Raw genomic sequence first — 16,482 nt, forward strand, 5'->3', positions numbered from 1 at the left:
CATTACTAATTTATAGAGGTTTCATTATACAAAACTTTAAAATTGTGAGTCTAAATCTTAACAATTTAGTGTGACCATTTGCTAATATTTATATTAACATTTTCCAACATGGTAGTGATTTTTATTCGTTGACAAATTAAAAGAAACCTGACGGGGTTGGTCCAAAACCAATATAAATCTGTTACAAACCCGGGTCGTTACCAAACCCGTCGGTGAGAAACGGGTTCGAAAACACGTATTCGGAAGAGAAGAAAAAAAAATGGCTTTCCCTTTATAACATAGCTCGCCTCTTAGATCCGTTTTGTTCTCATTCACACTTGATTGAGCTGTCAAGCAAAAGAGAAACCATGGCTTCTCGGTGTGAGCTACTCCTGATCTGCGTCTTGTCTCTCCTCTTCGCTGTCTCTCACTCCAAGACGTTGAAGCGAGACGGTAACTCTGCTTCTTCCCACTCAATTCCTGGTTATGTATCTACGGATCGCCTCCATTGCTTGATTGTTTTATAGCTCTCTCTTTAACAAATTTAGAAACTTTTTTTGTTGGGTTTCCTTTCTGATCTAAGCTGAGCTGAATTTTGGCAGATTCATGTGTAGGAAACAGTGATTAGATCTGATAGTCGAGTTCTGTCTTATTAGCTCATGTGTTGGATCTTGTGCTACAGTGAAGGCTTTGAATGAAATAAAAGCATCTTTGGGATGGAGAGTGGTGTATTCATGGGTTGGTGATGATCCTTGTGGAGATGGAGACCTTCCTCCTTGGTCTGGTGTCACCTGCTCTACTCAAGGTGACTATAGGGTTGTCACTGAGTTGTAAGTTCCCAAGTTTCTCTTACTTTTATATGTTTTCTTCTTCTTCTGGATATCAACCTGATCTGCTTGATCTTTCTGATTTTGCAGAGAGGTTTATGCGGTTTCGATTGTTGGACCCTTCCCCATTGCAGTAACGAACCTTCTCGATCTCACTAGACTGTAAGCTTCTCTTTTTGTGTGTGACATTAGAATAGATGTATGTTAGACATCTTTGAATGTCTATCTGCAAACGAGATGAAGGTTAGAGCTTTTGATGTTTTTGAGATGGTTGGATTGAAAAATGGTTTTGATTTTTTTCAGGGATCTACATAACAACAAGCTCACTGGTCCAATCCCTCCCCAAATTGGACGCCTGAAACGGCTTAAAGTACTGTATGTTCCTTTTGCTCTTATATTCTTGTTGATTATCTGCCTTTTTATTTCTTTATCGTTCTGAGACCAAACTCGAGATAGTATCCAAGTTTCTTCCGGAACAAAGATTTGAATTTAAGGTCATCATATCATGCACAATGCTTATAAATACTTCACCCTAATCATCTACTCTCTTGTAACCAATAGAAACCTGAGGTGGAATAAACTGCAAGATGTGATTCCCCCTGAGATTGGGGAGCTCAAGAGACTAACGCATTTGTAAGTGTACCTCTTGTTTCTTGTTTAGCTTCTGGTGATTGTTCATTTGCCTCCAAAGGAAATCATCTTTTTTTTTTTGTAGGTACTTGAGCTTCAATAGTTTCAAGGGAGAAATTCCAAAGGAACTGGCTGCTCTTCCCGAACTTCGGTATCTGTATCTTCAAGAAAACCGTCTCATTGGTAGAATTCCTGCTGAACTGGGGACGCTTCAAAACCTCCGCCATCTGTAAACACCCAGCTCCCATCTTCTACGTACAGTTAGGGTCTTTTTTTTATCACTAATGAGATCTGGTTTTTGGTTATTTTTTTCAGAGATGCTGGTAATAATCATTTGGTGGGAACTATAAGGGAGCTCATCCGTTTTGATGGTAGTTTCCCATCTCTTCGCAACCTGTAAGCATCCCTTCACAATCTGCTCTTTTGCTTCTCTTTTCCAATTTTATATATATTCTATTATTATACACACTGCTTTTTTTTTTCTCTTTCTAAAATCTCTGATCATTTAGGTACTTGAACAATAACTATTTGAGTGGAGGAATCCCTGCGCAGCTATCGAATCTTACAAGCTTAGAGATTGTGTAAGCATCCTACACTGCACATTAAGAAACCGTAACTGGATATCTCTTAATCTTGGGTTACTTTATTATGTAGGTACCTGTCTTGCAACAAATTTATTGGAAACATTCCTTTTGCCATTGCTCATATTCCTAAGCTGACATTCCTGTAAGTTTTTATCTCCGTCTCAGATTTGCTTACAGTCCACATAAAATATGCATTCTCATTGGCTAATTATGAAACCAGGTATCTTGATCACAACCAATTCACTGGGAGAATCCCAGACGCATTCTATAAGCATCCATTCCTCAAAGAGATGTGAGTTCTCTCGCCCTACTCAATTCAAAACAATGAAACTCGGGAGTTATAAGAATTTGAACGAGTTTCTGATGACTGATGGTGCAGCAGACAAGTTTTAGGTTTTGCTTTCTTCAGTATTCATTCTGACAATAAAGAGACCTGTTTCAAATTTTCAGGTACATTGAAGGCAACATGTTCAAACAAGGCGTGAACCCAATTGGTACCCACAAAGTTCTTGAAGTTTCTGATGCTGATTTTGCTGTGTGATGACGAGGTAGAAGAATTCTAGGAGGCTGTAGAGAAAAATGTCTCAGACCTACCATAGAAAGATGGTGCCACTTTAGCTTTCTTCACTATTTGATGTTTTGTATGGTCTTGATCGTTGCAAATGAAAGAGAACATAGACTACAAGTGTTTTTCTTATTTTATATTGTATAGTTTAGTCACATTCCACTAATCTATATTTCTCCGTAATCAAATGATATGAAAGTAGATTGGAATAAACCCAGTTATCAACGTATTGTTGTCCAATAGCATGTGTATGCATGCAGTTGCGAAGGTATATCCACTTTTTGTTATTCAGATTTTCATTTTTACAAGTTACCAAAAGATCGTCATGGTCCTTCATGAACAAGCAGGAGCATCAAAGGTAGGCAACACAATGAACGAGATGGACAATGGATTGATATAAACAGGAGATTTCACTCCGTGGCGAACCGGCTCAAGCTTTGGGATATCTCCAGTGACCGTTGGTTCCAAAGGGTCACCATTCAACATCATTATCTTGCTCCTCAAGTCACCGTCTTTTGGACTCAAGTGATACTCTTCTCTGTTCAAATATCCATCAGAAGCTTTCTTTCCCACCCAAGAAACCTTGCTCTTGATTGTTTCCAAGAAAGATCTCCTCTTCGTAGATTCTGCTTGCAAAACCACCTTCACGCCATTGCTGACTCCTACTGTAAACGTCGTTTGCTTGCTCAGATTAATCAGAAGAATCGTTATCCCCGCCTGAGATGATAGCTTCCATGGTCACAAAACTAGAGGATCATTTATAGACAAGAGAGATAAAGATAATACACACACTCACTCTTCCTTTGGAACAATGAACGTAAGTCCGTAGATACTCTGACGCATTTGTCTGAACGCCAAGAACGCCTTTACCCATTAAACGATGCCAAAGAAGCGCACTGTAGTAATCTGGATTGGGAACAAACGTTTCCTTTTCGAGCAGCCCGTAGAAACCTCCAACCAAAGCTTGTCTGCAGTATACTTTAGTGTTGTGCATAGACGACATACCAAACTGATCTAGATACCTAACAAGGAACAGGTTTTGGTTAATCATTAAAGAAACTGAGAGAAAAGATTATGATTGTTTTATTACCAGAAGCTGTTAATGAATGTCTCAGAAACCTCCCGGCCACCGCTATTAAAAGCTCCTCCAGCTTCTCCAACCCAAGCAGAAGCCCAAGGTCCATGTTCTTGAATCGTTCTCTCAACATTCTTGAATAGTCCCGTAACTGATCCGCTCAAGTACTTGGGATCTAGTATCCTACTCACAAGCTTTGGATCATTCCCTACCAAAGATTCAATTCTAACTCAAACACTCATACTGTTTAGGAATGATGCTACAAAAGAGAATCTAATTAATGCAGACCTGGACCAAGGTTGTATATATGATGAGTCATGACATCAAGAACACCAGGTCCAGAGAGGCGAAAAAGCTCCGAGTACCATTTTTCTTCATAGAACCCTCCAGGAGCTAGAAGCAATGGCTTGGTTTGAGAAGTCTTGTAAACGTTCTTGATTACATCTTTAAGTACTATCAAGTCGTTACCGTAAAGCTCTACACTTACACTTGCACCAATCCCGCTTCCACTAAGCTCATTACCTAGTCAAGACCAAGAAAAGAGAGAAAAAAACATTAAGAAACGGTTAGGCAGAGCAGGAAAAGAGATATAAGTTGTACATACCAAACTCCCATGAGTCTACAGCGTAACCCTTTGAGACTGTATAGTTCATGAAATCTTGAGTATTGGTGTGATCCCACTCCCCTCCCCATGCATTTCCTCTGAGTTTCTCTCTCCCGTATAACGCATTCAAACCGAAAGTCACAATAGCCCTGTAGAACATTGAGGATATATTATCCGAAATCCGAAAACCGAAACCTAACTAAAATTTACAAAAACCTGAACGGTTCCTATTTCTTTTAATACGTAAACGGAACATGTATGCATATATCCAAAATATAATTTATTTACAGAAAACTATAAATAAATAAATAAAAATTATTCAAAACCTAATTAGAATGTTTTTCGGGTTTAGTTCATTTTTTTGGATTTTTTCGGTTTTTTTGGCTTAAAACTCAAATCAAATCCGAATTGTTTCTAATTTGGTTATGTTTCCAATTTTTAAAAAAAGTTTGAAACTTGATCCGAAATCAATATTCCGCAAACTAATCTGAACACTCCAACCGAATAACTCAAAACCCGAATAATCCGATCCGACCGTACTGCAAACCCGAATGCCCAGCGCTAATTGAGGATTAAGTCAAAGAACAACTATACTAGTAAGGCTTGTTTACGTACCCGGTTGCGTGGAAGAAACGGTTAAGTTCGTCCCAACGTTCCATATACAAACATCCTTCAGAAAATCCGAACAAGCCATCGTCAGTCTTTTTGAACTGAGTGCAAGGAGTCTTCAAGTCTCCTACGTCGTAGATCACTTGGTCTTGCAAGGAGCCACCTATTCTTATCCTCAGTGTCTTAAAAGCTAGACAACAATCGAGATGTTTCAGCATAAAGTATGTTGGAATGCGAATATGGTTTGTGATTAGAGGTTGCACAAACCTTGAATAGCTTTAGCAAGAAGAGGAGAAGACAAGTTCTGAACTCATTTTGAAAACATTAAGATGAAAGTAAGAGAAGGTACGTGGTCAAAGCTTAAAGGTGTTTTTTATATTACCAAGTTGATGAGTGACGCGTAGCCCCAAGGACACTGATCATAGTTGCATTTTTCAGGTGGCCACCAATCAAGTGTTGCGCAGACAAAGTTCTCATCGATCTCAGCGATTTGACGTGTACCGTCTATTACTATAGTGGTTTGTTCCATGTTGGTAGCAAAAGTAACACCAGGTAGAAGTAGACAACTCAAGAACACAAGGAAACAAACGTTATAGCTCATTTTTTAGGTTTGTTTGTGACGCACGTCTCAGTCGGTTGATCTGAGAGTAAGAAAACATAAAACATATAAGTGAAAATTTTCAGAGAGACCAAGAAGAGATCAGTTGAGGAACTGAGAACTCTTGCAACAAATATCAAGAAAAGGGAAAATACAATACAGAGGAAGAAGGGGAACAGAACTCACTCTTGCTTATCAGAACAAGCAAATGATTACAGAGGAAACTGAATTTTAAATAAGAAAATTTCTCTACAGATAAACCTTAAAATGAAAAAAAAAATAAAAAACTGGTGGCTTGTTCAACTGGTATAGCAGACTATTCTTAAGAAAAAAAAACAATTCAAAATTTGATAAAAAAAAAAACAATTCAAAATTTTAGTTGAAAAGTAAACCATATTATTTGTTTATGAAATTTGTATGTGGATATTTTAATTTACGATATTTTGGTTAACTTTACAAGTTTCATTATTTGGGTATATTTCAAAGCAATTATATCTAAATTACAATTAAAACATAGCTATACTTTTTTAATTAGATGTAGGATGATTGGTCAAACATGTTTCCAGAGACGCAAGCACAAGAGCATTAGTTGACTTTTGGGTCAAAAATAGAAAAAGTTACATCCCGAGTAATTTTTTTCAGCGTGGGTGGAAGGAGTCATGCATTATATAATTCAAAATGCAAGTTGGTCTCAGTGACGAAGATGGCGACAGTCAATTCAAACTCCACCAGGTAATGTTTAGTTCTAATATTTCTTATATGGTTAGTTCATAATATACATGTAGTTAACTCTAATCAACTTGAGCAGAGAGATGATTGATATGAAGCAAATATCAGAAGAGAAACTGACCTGAGAAGAAGAATCACGCATCCATAGTTGTAAGTCGTGTCTGAATCGCAAGCAGAGAGCAGATGTTCGTTTTGTTCTTGGCGTCGACAACACTTCTTTCAAAGTCTTGTCATAATCTTGAATTTTATCGCCTCTTCTCTCTCTTTATTGTTTGTCTTTTTCATAAAGCGTGCTCAAACTAATTTAACCGAATATTAGCGTAAGATCATCTCCAGCGTAAAACTTTATTTTTTCCTCCAACATAGAGTAAAAGTAAAAATGAAGTAAAATTGCTCCAACCTACTCTATTTCCCACTTTATAATGGAGTGATAAACAAACAAAAATATATTACTCCATTCATGAAGTAAATTTCATTATAAAGTGAAATATAGAGTTGGGTTAGAGCATTCATTACTATATATTCACTTTTACTCCATTTTAGAAGAAAAAATGGAGTAGAGATGAAGATGCCCTAGAAACAGAAAAAATTGTAAATTAAGGAGTTAGAATTTGAAAGTTTATTTGGAATTTTCATTTGAAAGTTTTCAACTGATAATTTAACAAGATTTCAAAATTTTCTAATTTTGAAGAAGTTGAAAATTGTACCATAATTGTTTTTGTACCACATTTTGTTATGATTTTATCACTTTTGTTAAATGTTGAGATCTAGTAATTGTTTCATCTCGTAATATAGATTCCTCATGTTTTCCTTTGAGAATAAGTATAGACTAGATTTATTACCCGCACGGAGTGCGGGTAGATTTTCATTTTATAAATATATAACATATATCATCGCAAAACTTTCAAAGATATAATTTATATTTTAGTGTTATATATTGTGTAAATCTATAATGTTATTGATTATGTTTTTTTGATTCGATATTATTAATGTATACTGATTTATTTTATACATTTTACTTTATTATTAATCTTTATTATATATTAATATATTTTTGAGTTTGGTAAAATAAATTCATAGTATGAAATAAACAAATTGAGAATGTCTTTCATTTGTTTTCTAATTTTTACAGACTGAATACAATACATTTTAACATTTTTTTAGTTATACTATAGAAATGATATTTTCTTAGCATAATTGTGGGATTTTATAAGTAAATAGATTATAATAATACTATATTATCAATTATGAAATCAATCGCTGCATTAATTTAAAAATATTTTAAATTTTTATTAAGATTTTGTTAGATTTTTTTCAATATATTTTGTTATAAGTAAAAATAAAATTTAAATTTACAGTTAAAATTTATTTATTAATATCTATATATTTTATAAGATTTTTTAGAAATGTTATATATTAAATAGATTAATTTAAATAATCAAATATATGTAATTGATGAAATAAACCTAGTATGATTTTATGGTATTTCTTTTAATAAAGAAGATATAGAATATAATTATAAAATTTGAAAAATTACATACACTTTTATTTTATTTTGTTTTATGATAAAGTATTATTTAAAGTAATGTACAATAGTATATATTATTAATTACGAAATTAATCAATGATATTAATTTAAATAAAATATTTTAAATTTTTAGAAAGTTTTTGTCAGATTTTTTATCAACATTTTGTTATAACTAAAAATAAAATTTAAATTTACAGTTAAAATTTATTTAGTATTAATATATTTATATATTTAATAGATTAATGTAAATAATTAAATAAATGTATTAATGAAATGGATCTAATAAAGCTAGTATGACTTTTTTTATGGTAGATTAAAATGGTACTTCTTTTTTAATAGAGAATATGGTTATTAATATTTATGATATTTTTTTATATTTTCTTCCTCCGTTCCGAGAGATGAAATGTTGCATATTAATAAGAACTTCAACCAAACAACAAAAAAATAAAGTTTTCAACTGATAATTTAACAAGATTTTTTGTAATTTTTAAGAAGTTGTAAATTGTACCAAAATTGTTTTTGTACCACACATTTTATGATTTAGCACTTTTGTTAAATCTTGAGATCTCGTAACAATTACAAAGAATTGTTTCATCTCGTAAGACATATAGATTCCTCATGTTATCCTTTGAGAATAAGTACAGATGGTTATTAATATTTATGATATTTTTATATATTTTCCTCCTCTGTTCCACTGGTTCCAAGAGATAAAATGTTGCATATTAATAAGAACTTCAACCAAACAACAAGAAAATAAAGTTTTTCTTTGTATTGGAGATCGAAGATTCAACTATAAGATATATATATATATATATATTATTTTTTTGTAAGTTCATATAATAATCAGTAACAACTAACAAATTATATAAGATATATTTGATATAAATTTCATAAAATCTATACAAAATATTTATTAAATCTAGTATTTTCTGTTAAAAAATTCTCAACTCTTAAATTTTTTAAAACCATCAAAATCCACATAAATTCTGCGGCCAATAACCCTTTTAAATTGTCAATTTCCTCTGTGCCAAGATACAATAATAATTTCCTTTCACTTGGGATCTACTATATTGGAGTTAAATTCATGCATTTTCTCATTATTTGATGGGAATATATAGAGATTAATGATACTCAGATTTTTATTGAAACCATCAAATCCAGTTATCAGTTATATAATAAATTTAAAATTAGACAGAAAACATCAATTATTAATTTGACCTTAAGTAACTTAAGCAAGAAATTAACACAAAAAAAACTTAATTATATGCTTCATGTGTGTGTTTTCTTTTCCTTAATAACCAAATCTCTCTTTTCTTATTTCATCAATCTGTTTCCATATAAAAAGAAAATATAATCTCGTCTAGGAAGACAATCTTTTGGTACATATATTATTTTTTCTCTTCATCTTCTGCCGATTTCTTTGTCTTCTTATTTTAATTTCTCAGAGAATTCTAAGTTATAGTTTCTCTAGCAACAATCCAAAGGTATCGTTTCTCTGACTTCTTGCGTTTTGGTTAAGTTTGTGTTGGTTTGAAGTTGAAACTGCTAATTAGGGGTTAAAGCGTGTAGAGTACGTAGTTAGTTCTCTGCGGTACTGTAGAATTAGGTCGTTGTCCTCAAAACTTTGACCAGAACGCAATATTAGATATAAAGAAATTAAAATCATTCAACGATCAGATTATTTTGTCTTTTAGGTATTGATGTGATTGATGGTTGGAGTATTATATATCTTGATTGAGAACTCTTGCAAGTCAACACTTGTCCTTCTTTGGGTGTAGATTCTTTCAGTTAAAACCATGTTTTGATGTTGGAATGAAGAATAGAATGTTTGAGTCATCTTTTTGGTAGATTCTTTTGTCTACAGATTTGTTCTTTAATAATGATTTCAAGTTCTACAATATGATCATGATTAATAGATAGATAATTAGATATTGTTACTGATTAATCACACTCTTCTGTCATTAGATTCTGTGATGATGGCTGTGGAGAATAGCTCAGAGATCAAAAACTGTGCAATGGCTGAAGAGAATAATACTTCAGAGGTCAAAGAGATTGATACAAATCCTAAGGAGATGATGATGTCTGAAGAAGGTTCTGTAAGAAGAGTAATTGTCAAGGATGTGGGAAACGTGGAAGATGTAGCATTGAAGGATCAAGAAGAGTGTGTATCAAAGACTAAAGAAGTGCCTAAGCCACCAAGTGTGAGCTTGAGACGTCATTCAACTGGAGCGATAGGTACACTAGGAGGAGGTAAACTGGAGGTTAAGTCCCGTTACCGCGGGAATCATCATGTGCCCTCAACTCATGATCTCTGTAAACACGGGAAGGCCCATGATCATCGTGATGATGCGGTGAAACCATGGAAGGTGGTGAGGAGAAGAGCAAGTGTTGAAGGCTCGGAGGCGGATAAAGTTGAGACTACTTCAGGTTTGAGAAGGATGTCATTGGGAAGTACCAAACCTGAGAGTTCTGCGGTTGCAAAGAGAGATGCATTGGCTGTGAAGAAAAAAACATGTGCTTCTGTGAACTCAGAAACATCTAGCGTTAAAGGAGGTAGCGAGATGGCGAGATCTGTTGATGGTTTAAGCGTTAGAAGCAATGATAAACCTCGGAAGCAGAACAAGGGAACCGAGAGTACTGTGACTGGTGGTGGTTCATCTGTTGTTAAAAAGGTTGCTGGCTTAGGAAGTGAGAAGTCAAGTTGTAAGGTTTATACTCCAAAGAATAAAGAGAAGGCAAAGACTCAGACAATAAGTGGTGAAGATGTAAAAGAGAAGACTGTGTGTGTTGTCGAAGCTAGCGTCAAAGGTGTTCAGAGCGAGAAGAAAAACATGAGAAGTAGACTAAAAATCTTGGCTACTCCTACTAAACGTGGTTCCGCATATCATACCTCTTTGACTAAGAGGAAAGTAAGTGGTGATGCAGACCTTTTAGCAAAGAAGATTAGGCCTACTAAGAAGACAGGTGTAAAGGTTACTCTAGGGAAGCAGCTGAGTTTCAATAAAGGGAAGACTCTTGAACCAAAACTACTTGAGGAGCAAGAAACCCAAAGCGAAGGAAGGAAGAAGAATCTGAAAGGTATTGTTGGTGAGACTAAAAGCGTTTCTTGTGAAGGAAGTAAACGTGAGAAGGTTGTTCTGAGGCGTAGAATGGTAGAAGGGAAGAAGAAAAGGATGACACTGTTCAACAGTGTGATTGAGGAGACAATGAATAAGTTGATAAAGGTGAGGAAAACCACCAAAGTGAAAGCTCTTACTGGTGCTTTTGAATTTGTAATCTCTCTTCAGGACACTAAGACACCTCACAGCAAGGACGTGACATCAGAGTCTAAGGTTTAATCCTTTTGGTTCCAAACAGTGAAAACAAAACATACCCAAGCACTTATGTCTGTGCATATTTTTAATTGGCTTGTTGCTGCTGTTCTTAAAATTACAAAATGACTTCTTCTTTTTTTTGTGCAAACATCAAAATGACTTATTAATGTATTTTGACAATAACTGAACTGAACAGGAAGTTGTAAAGCTTTCAAGTTTTATCTCTACAAGATTCTTTTACAATACTCAAAAATACATTTTTTTTTTACAATCAAGATACAATGAACGTTCATGATCTTAATAGTAGTACTCAGGTAGGACTAATCTCTTTTCTCGTGATTAGAAGAACTTGAGGGCATGCCTGTATTTACCTTTGGAGTCTGATCAGGCTGTTGTCTGTAGATAGCTGCAGCCATTTTGTTATATAGATCCATGTTCATTGTCTGCATTAACATGACCAACAACAGTGAACTCTCAAGTTTTTTTATTTCTCAAATCATTTTTCGAAAAAAAAAACAGTTAAAAAATAAAGTATCGGTAACTTAGGGGTAGTGCAAGAGGATTAGTTCCCTTTTGCCCCGGGTTCAAACCATCTTAAAGACAGAAAAAATATTCTTTAAATCAGAATATCTAAAGACTAACTCCGGAGCCCACAACTTTCACCATTAACCCAAAAAAAGAACAGTTAAAAGTGATTTTACCTGTGCGAGAAAAGCACTGTAGGGATCAGTTAAAGAAGCTGAAGAAGCATTAGTGCAGTCTCTGTTATCCATAGGAGGGATCATCAATGGTGGAGGAGGAGGAACTAAACCTCCATAAGAAGCATTGCCACCGCCTCCCATTCCCATTCGCGCCATTGTTGCAAGTAAAGACATCTGAAACTGCTGTTGCTGTTGTTGTTGCTGCTGCTGCTGCTGTTGTTGTTGGTGTTGGATGCTGAGAACTGATTGTGGAGGAGGTAGTTGTGGCATCATCATTTGTTGTGGCAAGTTGGCTCTTAAGCTCATAAACTGAACCTGTGCTTGTAGCTGTTTCAAATGTTCTATTACATCATCCAAAATGGAGACTTTATCCGCCTGCAATATCCAGATAATGATTTAACTAACCGACTTGTGGTATAGATACAAAGTCCTAAACTTTGAAAGTGGGGTTTTCTGGTTTTGTAATGTTCAAAAAATTGGTATAGGTAGCCTAGTCGGTAAGTCAGGTATGAATAAAACGATTTTTTAAAACCGGCTTTTGAAAAAAATTGGTCTAGATGTTAAACAATAATTTTCTATAAACCGCCTAACCACCGCCTTATCGATTTCTTAAACATTTTGTAATATATATACCTTACTTGCAGTAGGAAGCAGCTTCTGAAGTGTTCTCATCCTTTGGTTTATCCTGTCACGCCTTCTCTGCATGCATCACAACCAAAAGAGTCAGTATGGAAACTATGGATAGCAAAAAAAAAGTATATGTATTGTTTTTTTTTTACCCTTTCAGACTCGTTGTGAATAGCTGCGGCTCGTCCTCTTCTTCCATTATTAGATCTCCCAGCTTCTCCTCTAGTCTCTTGTTCATCTCCTTCAGTTTCTTGAGTTTCCTGTAAAGACTTTTACTGATTATTCCTCAAGTCATCTTTCAGAAAAAAAAGTGTTTTTTTGTTTGTTCTTTACCGATCCAGAGAATAAATAGTCTCTGTCTCCGGTTCTAGCCGTCTTCAAGCTACGACCAGATTCAAAAGAAGCCCAAGACATGTTGGTACCACTTGCACTTGCAGTCACGCTATGACCAACTCTATGGCTCTCCTCTTGACCAGAGAACCAACAGTCCATTTCTTGGGGATAACCGCGTTTTCTTGAACAGGATCCGTCCTTGCTCTCAGAGTTGTTGTGGTCCCGTCCATTCTGGCTCTGCAGCTTGTTTGGCTGCAGAGCCGCCTGGTGGACCACAGACTCCAAAGTCTCACACCCGTTGAGAGCTTGAGTCCATAAAAGGTTAGCTGAGGTTGTTGTTGGTTCGACTCCTTCGCCTAGACCATGGACCGTTAACTGCCCATTTTCCCATGTGAGCTCTTTCACTCCGTAGTTCGACCTGAAAAGACATTCGTTTTGTGTTAATAGAGAGAGTAACAAATAAAGAAACGAGACAGAAGCGTGAGGCTTTGTCTTCTTTAAGAAACAAAGAAGAGTAGTTCTTGTCAGGAACAGAGAGTATACATGTGTTGTTGTTACTTAGGCCGCACGTTTGCAGAGAATAAACTGACAATTCAGCTTTTCTTTTTTTCTTCTTCGTTTTTGTGGTGTAATCTTGGTGTCCTCCTCTGTTTTCAAGCTCTTCACAATCACAGCGACAACTCATGTAATGTATCTTCATTTGATCCACATTGAAGTAATATAATAAAGAGACAATGGTCCCTGCAATAACAATGGTTTTTATGTGGAGGAAGCACATGTGTGGCAAAGGATTGCTGTTGCCCTGCCTAGAATCCTCTCTCTACCCCCAAAAATCCAATAAGAGGGCATTTTCGTCATTTAACTCAGCTGTGAGGGCAAGATCATTTATTGCATGCATTTGACCACTCGGTATAAAGGAAAGCGTGTGATTCACCGATTAGGAAACAAACAAATTTCTAATAATAGTTTTTTTTTTTAAAAGAAGAATGTGAATTTCAACGTTACTTAAACGTAGTTGAAACCTTAGTATGTATTCATGTTGATAAAAGCATTAAATAATAGAAGACAAAGATATATTTATTGGAGCAAACACGTAAGAATCCGAAACTATAGTATGGTATTCGAATGTCAAAAATGAGTGAGATGTGAGGCTGATGGTATCAACAAGTCCATTTGATGCAAGTTGCTGAGGAATAAATCAATATGGTCTCACTTCTCAGCCACTCTTAATCTATTCTTTCTCTGTCCACATTCTTCTGTCATCTGATCTCACAATATCAAATGGCTGATTCGGGATTTGACCATAGAAATATTCATATTGAAACATTTGTATGCAACTTATACATGTCATCAGGAGTTCATATTCCAAAAGAACAAAACACAGTATTAGACTATTAGTTAATCTAGGATGAAAGAAAAAAAGGGGAAGACAGGACTTACTGTATGGGAAGAAGAACACTAAGAAGTTTTATTTATTTATTTTCTATTAAAATAAATGATTGTAATATTTAGTTTCATTTTTCTTCTGAAACTGGTTTTTATTTAGTTTCATTTGCTTGCAAATTTTACCAAGACATGAAGCTTCAAGGATTGCAAAACAATATTTTCGATCATTGCCTTTCTTACTTGTACTGTATATGATTTGGGTACAACCATTAGTTGAGGGCCTAGCTAGCTTCCATAGCCAGGCGGTGGCAATAAACTCGATACTAATGAAATTTTTGGGGGTAAGAGATTTGATGAAATAAATAAATATATATATATATATATATTACCAACCTGAATGTTCCAAGAATATTTTTATTGAATTTATCTCAATGAAAATTTTAACATTAAAATAATAAAGAGAATGGGATGGATTTTTCATATGAAAAACTCCAAAAATCTTGAAAGATCCATATAAGACATTTGGTTTTATATCTCATTAATTTATATATATATTATATTTATAAGTTTAAATATATAGTTATACTATATCAAATATATTTTTATTATATAAGAGAGGTATTCATAAGAGTTTACTAATGATCTCTAAATAGTTTTAATGATTTTTCATGAAAAAGGTTATAATGATTATATAATATTTAGTTTCATTTGCTTGCAAACTTTACCAAGACATGAAGCTTAAAGTTAGAGAATTGCAATACAATATTTTTAGGTCATTGGGTTTATTACTTGTACTGTATAGGATCTGGTTACAACCATTAGTTGAGGTCCTAGCTTGAATAGCCTGACGGTGGCTTAAAAAACCTTTTCTTTTTTGAAAATTGGTGGCTAATAAACTTGATATGAATGAAATATGTAATGTTGAGTCAGAATAAATACTCCCTCTGTTCCTAAATAATCTATGTTTTAGAATTTTCACACTTATTAAGAAAACACTTAAAATTTTGATAATAAATGTATGATTTTCTGTGTTTAGCTATTTCCTATGATTTTTAACCAATCAAAATCCAGTAAACACAATTAATGTTTTTGAAGTTTACAATTTGCCATTATTACATACATTGAAAATGTAAAATATGGATCTTTTAGAAACAAAATATTTTTCTAAAACATGGATCATTTAGGAACGGAGGGAGTATAAGTTTTTCTTGAAATATGTGATTATTACGAGATCAACCTTTGTAAACCTAAAGAGATCATCTCCCAATCATTTGGTGTCACATCAAAATCTTAAGTGATATCACCCACCCGCTCGAGCTACGGCCGACAGCTTAAACCTCATGTCGTCACAAGGACACATGTATATATTTTACTGGATAATATTTCTGGGACCCAGGTTGATCTGTAAGTTCAGCCAATCAACTTCTTGCATTAGATTCTTGACAACGAATCCTAACGCTCCTCTGAAGTTTATCTGTTCATAGTTCTCTTCTCTTATTTTTTTTCTTCTTTTAAAGTCTAAACTATCTTCTCTTCACATCAATTACCTTCTGTTAATGATTTGATTTGTGATTATCCTTCTTTTTATCACTGCAATTCTAGTTGACCAGTGGTGTTATATAATACATATAACTAAAATTGAAAAGAAAATGTTGTTTTTGGAAATATTATGTATTACATGTCTTTCTCTTATGTTTACATTGTATGTACTAGTCTAACTCTTGCACTTCATGGATATATATGTTGACAACTTAACATATATACATGAAGTTACTTTTCTGAAAAGAAATGTTGTTGGATTTTCCATATTGAACTTATTTCTCAAGAAAATACGTTGTGACAAAATTATAATTGGAATGCATTACAACAATTTGATGCGGCCATTATTATCATTCAAGAAACGCGAATTCATACCATCAGATCAGTGAACAAAACTCTTCACGGCATATATTCAAAGAACACGGCAAAATCATTAATAAATAAATAAAAATTGTCAAAATCTTTTGATAGAGAAATGTACAATGACAGACTGACATTATTACATGATTTCCAAATAAGAAGATAGAATAGTAAATGCGAATGGTCCTGACCACCATGTAGAGCAGTTGCAACGATCTTACCATTGAAGAAATTAATAACTTAGGCCTAAGAGGGAGACTGGACCAAATAATGCTTCATTTTCATATGAGTTTATATCTCTAAAACTTAGCAGTTGTAATCTTTTTATCAAAATCATTTTTGGTCCCTTCTTTGTGTTCACTCGTCTTTGTATAATACTCCCTCCGTTCCTAAATGATCCATGTTTTAGAAAAATATTTTGTTTCTAAAAGATCCATATTTTACATTTTCAATGTATGTAATAATGGCAAATTGTAAACTTCAAAAACATTAAT

At 34.1% G+C, this 16,482-nt stretch overlaps 4 protein-coding genes across 6 annotated transcripts; 2 read left to right on the forward strand and 2 right to left on the reverse strand.

The window, feature by feature from the left end:
• The first annotated feature begins 179 nt into the window (after positions 1 to 179).
• LOC103860581 (probable leucine-rich repeat receptor-like protein kinase At1g35710) lies at positions 180 to 2,798 on the forward strand. The gene is made up of 11 exons (XM_009138209.3): positions 180 to 432; positions 662 to 809; positions 897 to 968; positions 1,110 to 1,181; positions 1,368 to 1,439; positions 1,522 to 1,665; positions 1,752 to 1,832; positions 1,946 to 2,017; positions 2,091 to 2,162; positions 2,241 to 2,312; positions 2,471 to 2,798. The coding sequence occupies exons 1-11, from the start codon at positions 348 to 350 to the stop codon at positions 2,559 to 2,561; spliced, it is 981 nt and encodes a 326-aa protein (XP_009136457.1). The 5' UTR covers positions 180 to 347; the 3' UTR covers positions 2,562 to 2,798.
• LOC103860580 (heparanase-like protein 2) lies at positions 2,774 to 7,162 on the reverse strand. Of its 2 annotated transcripts, none has more exons than XM_033286491.1 (9): positions 5,658 to 7,162; positions 5,256 to 5,514; positions 5,141 to 5,177; positions 4,880 to 5,063; positions 4,265 to 4,413; positions 3,949 to 4,182; positions 3,676 to 3,868; positions 3,382 to 3,607; positions 2,774 to 3,302 (listed from the first exon to the last, which is right to left on the reverse strand). In XM_033286491.1, exons 2-9 carry the CDS (start codon positions 5,472 to 5,474, stop codon positions 2,919 to 2,921), a joined length of 1,626 nt encoding a protein of 541 aa, XP_033142382.1. In that variant the 5' UTR covers positions 5,475 to 5,514; positions 5,658 to 7,162; the 3' UTR covers positions 2,774 to 2,918. The 2 variants fall into 2 exon arrangements, with proteins under 2 accessions (XP_033142382.1, XP_009136456.1); XM_009138208.3 differs by having other exon boundaries at positions 6,322 to 7,161.
• A 307-nt stretch (positions 7,163 to 7,469) lies between these two features.
• On the forward strand, positions 7,470 to 11,713 carry LOC103860579. Of its 2 annotated transcripts, none has more exons than XM_009138204.3 (2): positions 7,470 to 9,107; positions 9,694 to 11,713. In XM_009138204.3, exon 2 carries the CDS (start codon positions 9,702 to 9,704, stop codon positions 11,064 to 11,066), a length of 1,365 nt encoding a protein of 454 aa, XP_009136452.1. In that variant the 5' UTR covers positions 7,470 to 9,107; positions 9,694 to 9,701; the 3' UTR covers positions 11,067 to 11,713. The 2 variants fall into 2 exon arrangements, with proteins under 2 accessions (XP_009136452.1, XP_009136451.1); XM_009138203.3 differs by having other exon boundaries at positions 7,471 to 9,212.
• LOC103860578 (transcription factor PIF7) lies at positions 11,166 to 13,671 on the reverse strand. The gene is made up of 6 exons (XM_009138201.3): positions 13,247 to 13,671; positions 12,704 to 13,121; positions 12,523 to 12,630; positions 12,377 to 12,442; positions 11,744 to 12,118; positions 11,166 to 11,485 (listed from the first exon to the last, which is right to left on the reverse strand). Coding segments are annotated over exons 1-6 (1,092 nt in total). The 5' UTR covers positions 13,249 to 13,671; the 3' UTR covers positions 11,166 to 11,362.
• Between the last annotated feature and the right edge of the window lie 2,811 nt (positions 13,672 to 16,482).

This window comes from Brassica rapa, chromosome A03 (genome assembly GCF_000309985.2).
Source record: "Brassica rapa cultivar Chiifu-401-42 chromosome A03, CAAS_Brap_v3.01, whole genome shotgun sequence".
NCBI lineage: Eukaryota > Viridiplantae > Streptophyta > Magnoliopsida > Brassicales > Brassicaceae > Brassica > Brassica rapa.

Bases quoted from the DNA above. Each gene is read 5' to 3' on its own strand.
- LOC103860578 (XM_009138201.3), bottom strand. The intron at 12,631-12,703 runs GTAAAGAACAAA...AAGTCTTTACAG, and splicing joins ACTATTTATTCTCTGGATCG to GAAACTCAAGAAACTGAAGG. The intron at 11,486-11,743 runs GTAAAATCACTT...ATGTTAATGCAG, and splicing joins ACAGTGCTTTTCTCGCACAG to ACAATGAACATGGATCTATA.
- LOC103860579 (XM_009138204.3), top strand. From the start codon at position 9,702: ATGATGGCTGTGGAGAATAGCTCAGAGATCAAAAACTGTGCAATGGCT.
- LOC103860580 (XM_033286491.1), bottom strand. From the start codon at position 5,474: ATGAGCTATAACGTTTGTTTCCTTGTGTTCTTGAGTTGTCTACTTCTA. The intron at 5,178-5,255 runs GTAATATAAAAA...AAATGAGTTCAG, and splicing joins ACGCGTCACTCATCAACTTG to AACTTGTCTTCTCCTCTTCT. The intron at 4,414-4,879 runs GTACGTAAACAA...AATGTTCTACAG, and splicing joins CGTTTCTTCCACGCAACCGG to GGCTATTGTGACTTTCGGTT.
- LOC103860581 (XM_009138209.3), top strand. From the start codon at position 348: ATGGCTTCTCGGTGTGAGCTACTCCTGATCTGCGTCTTGTCTCTCCTC. The intron at 433-661 runs GTAACTCTGCTT...CTTGTGCTACAG, and splicing joins CAAGACGTTGAAGCGAGACG to TGAAGGCTTTGAATGAAATA. The intron at 1,440-1,521 runs GTAAGTGTACCT...TTTTTTTTGTAG, and splicing joins CTCAAGAGACTAACGCATTT to GTACTTGAGCTTCAATAGTT.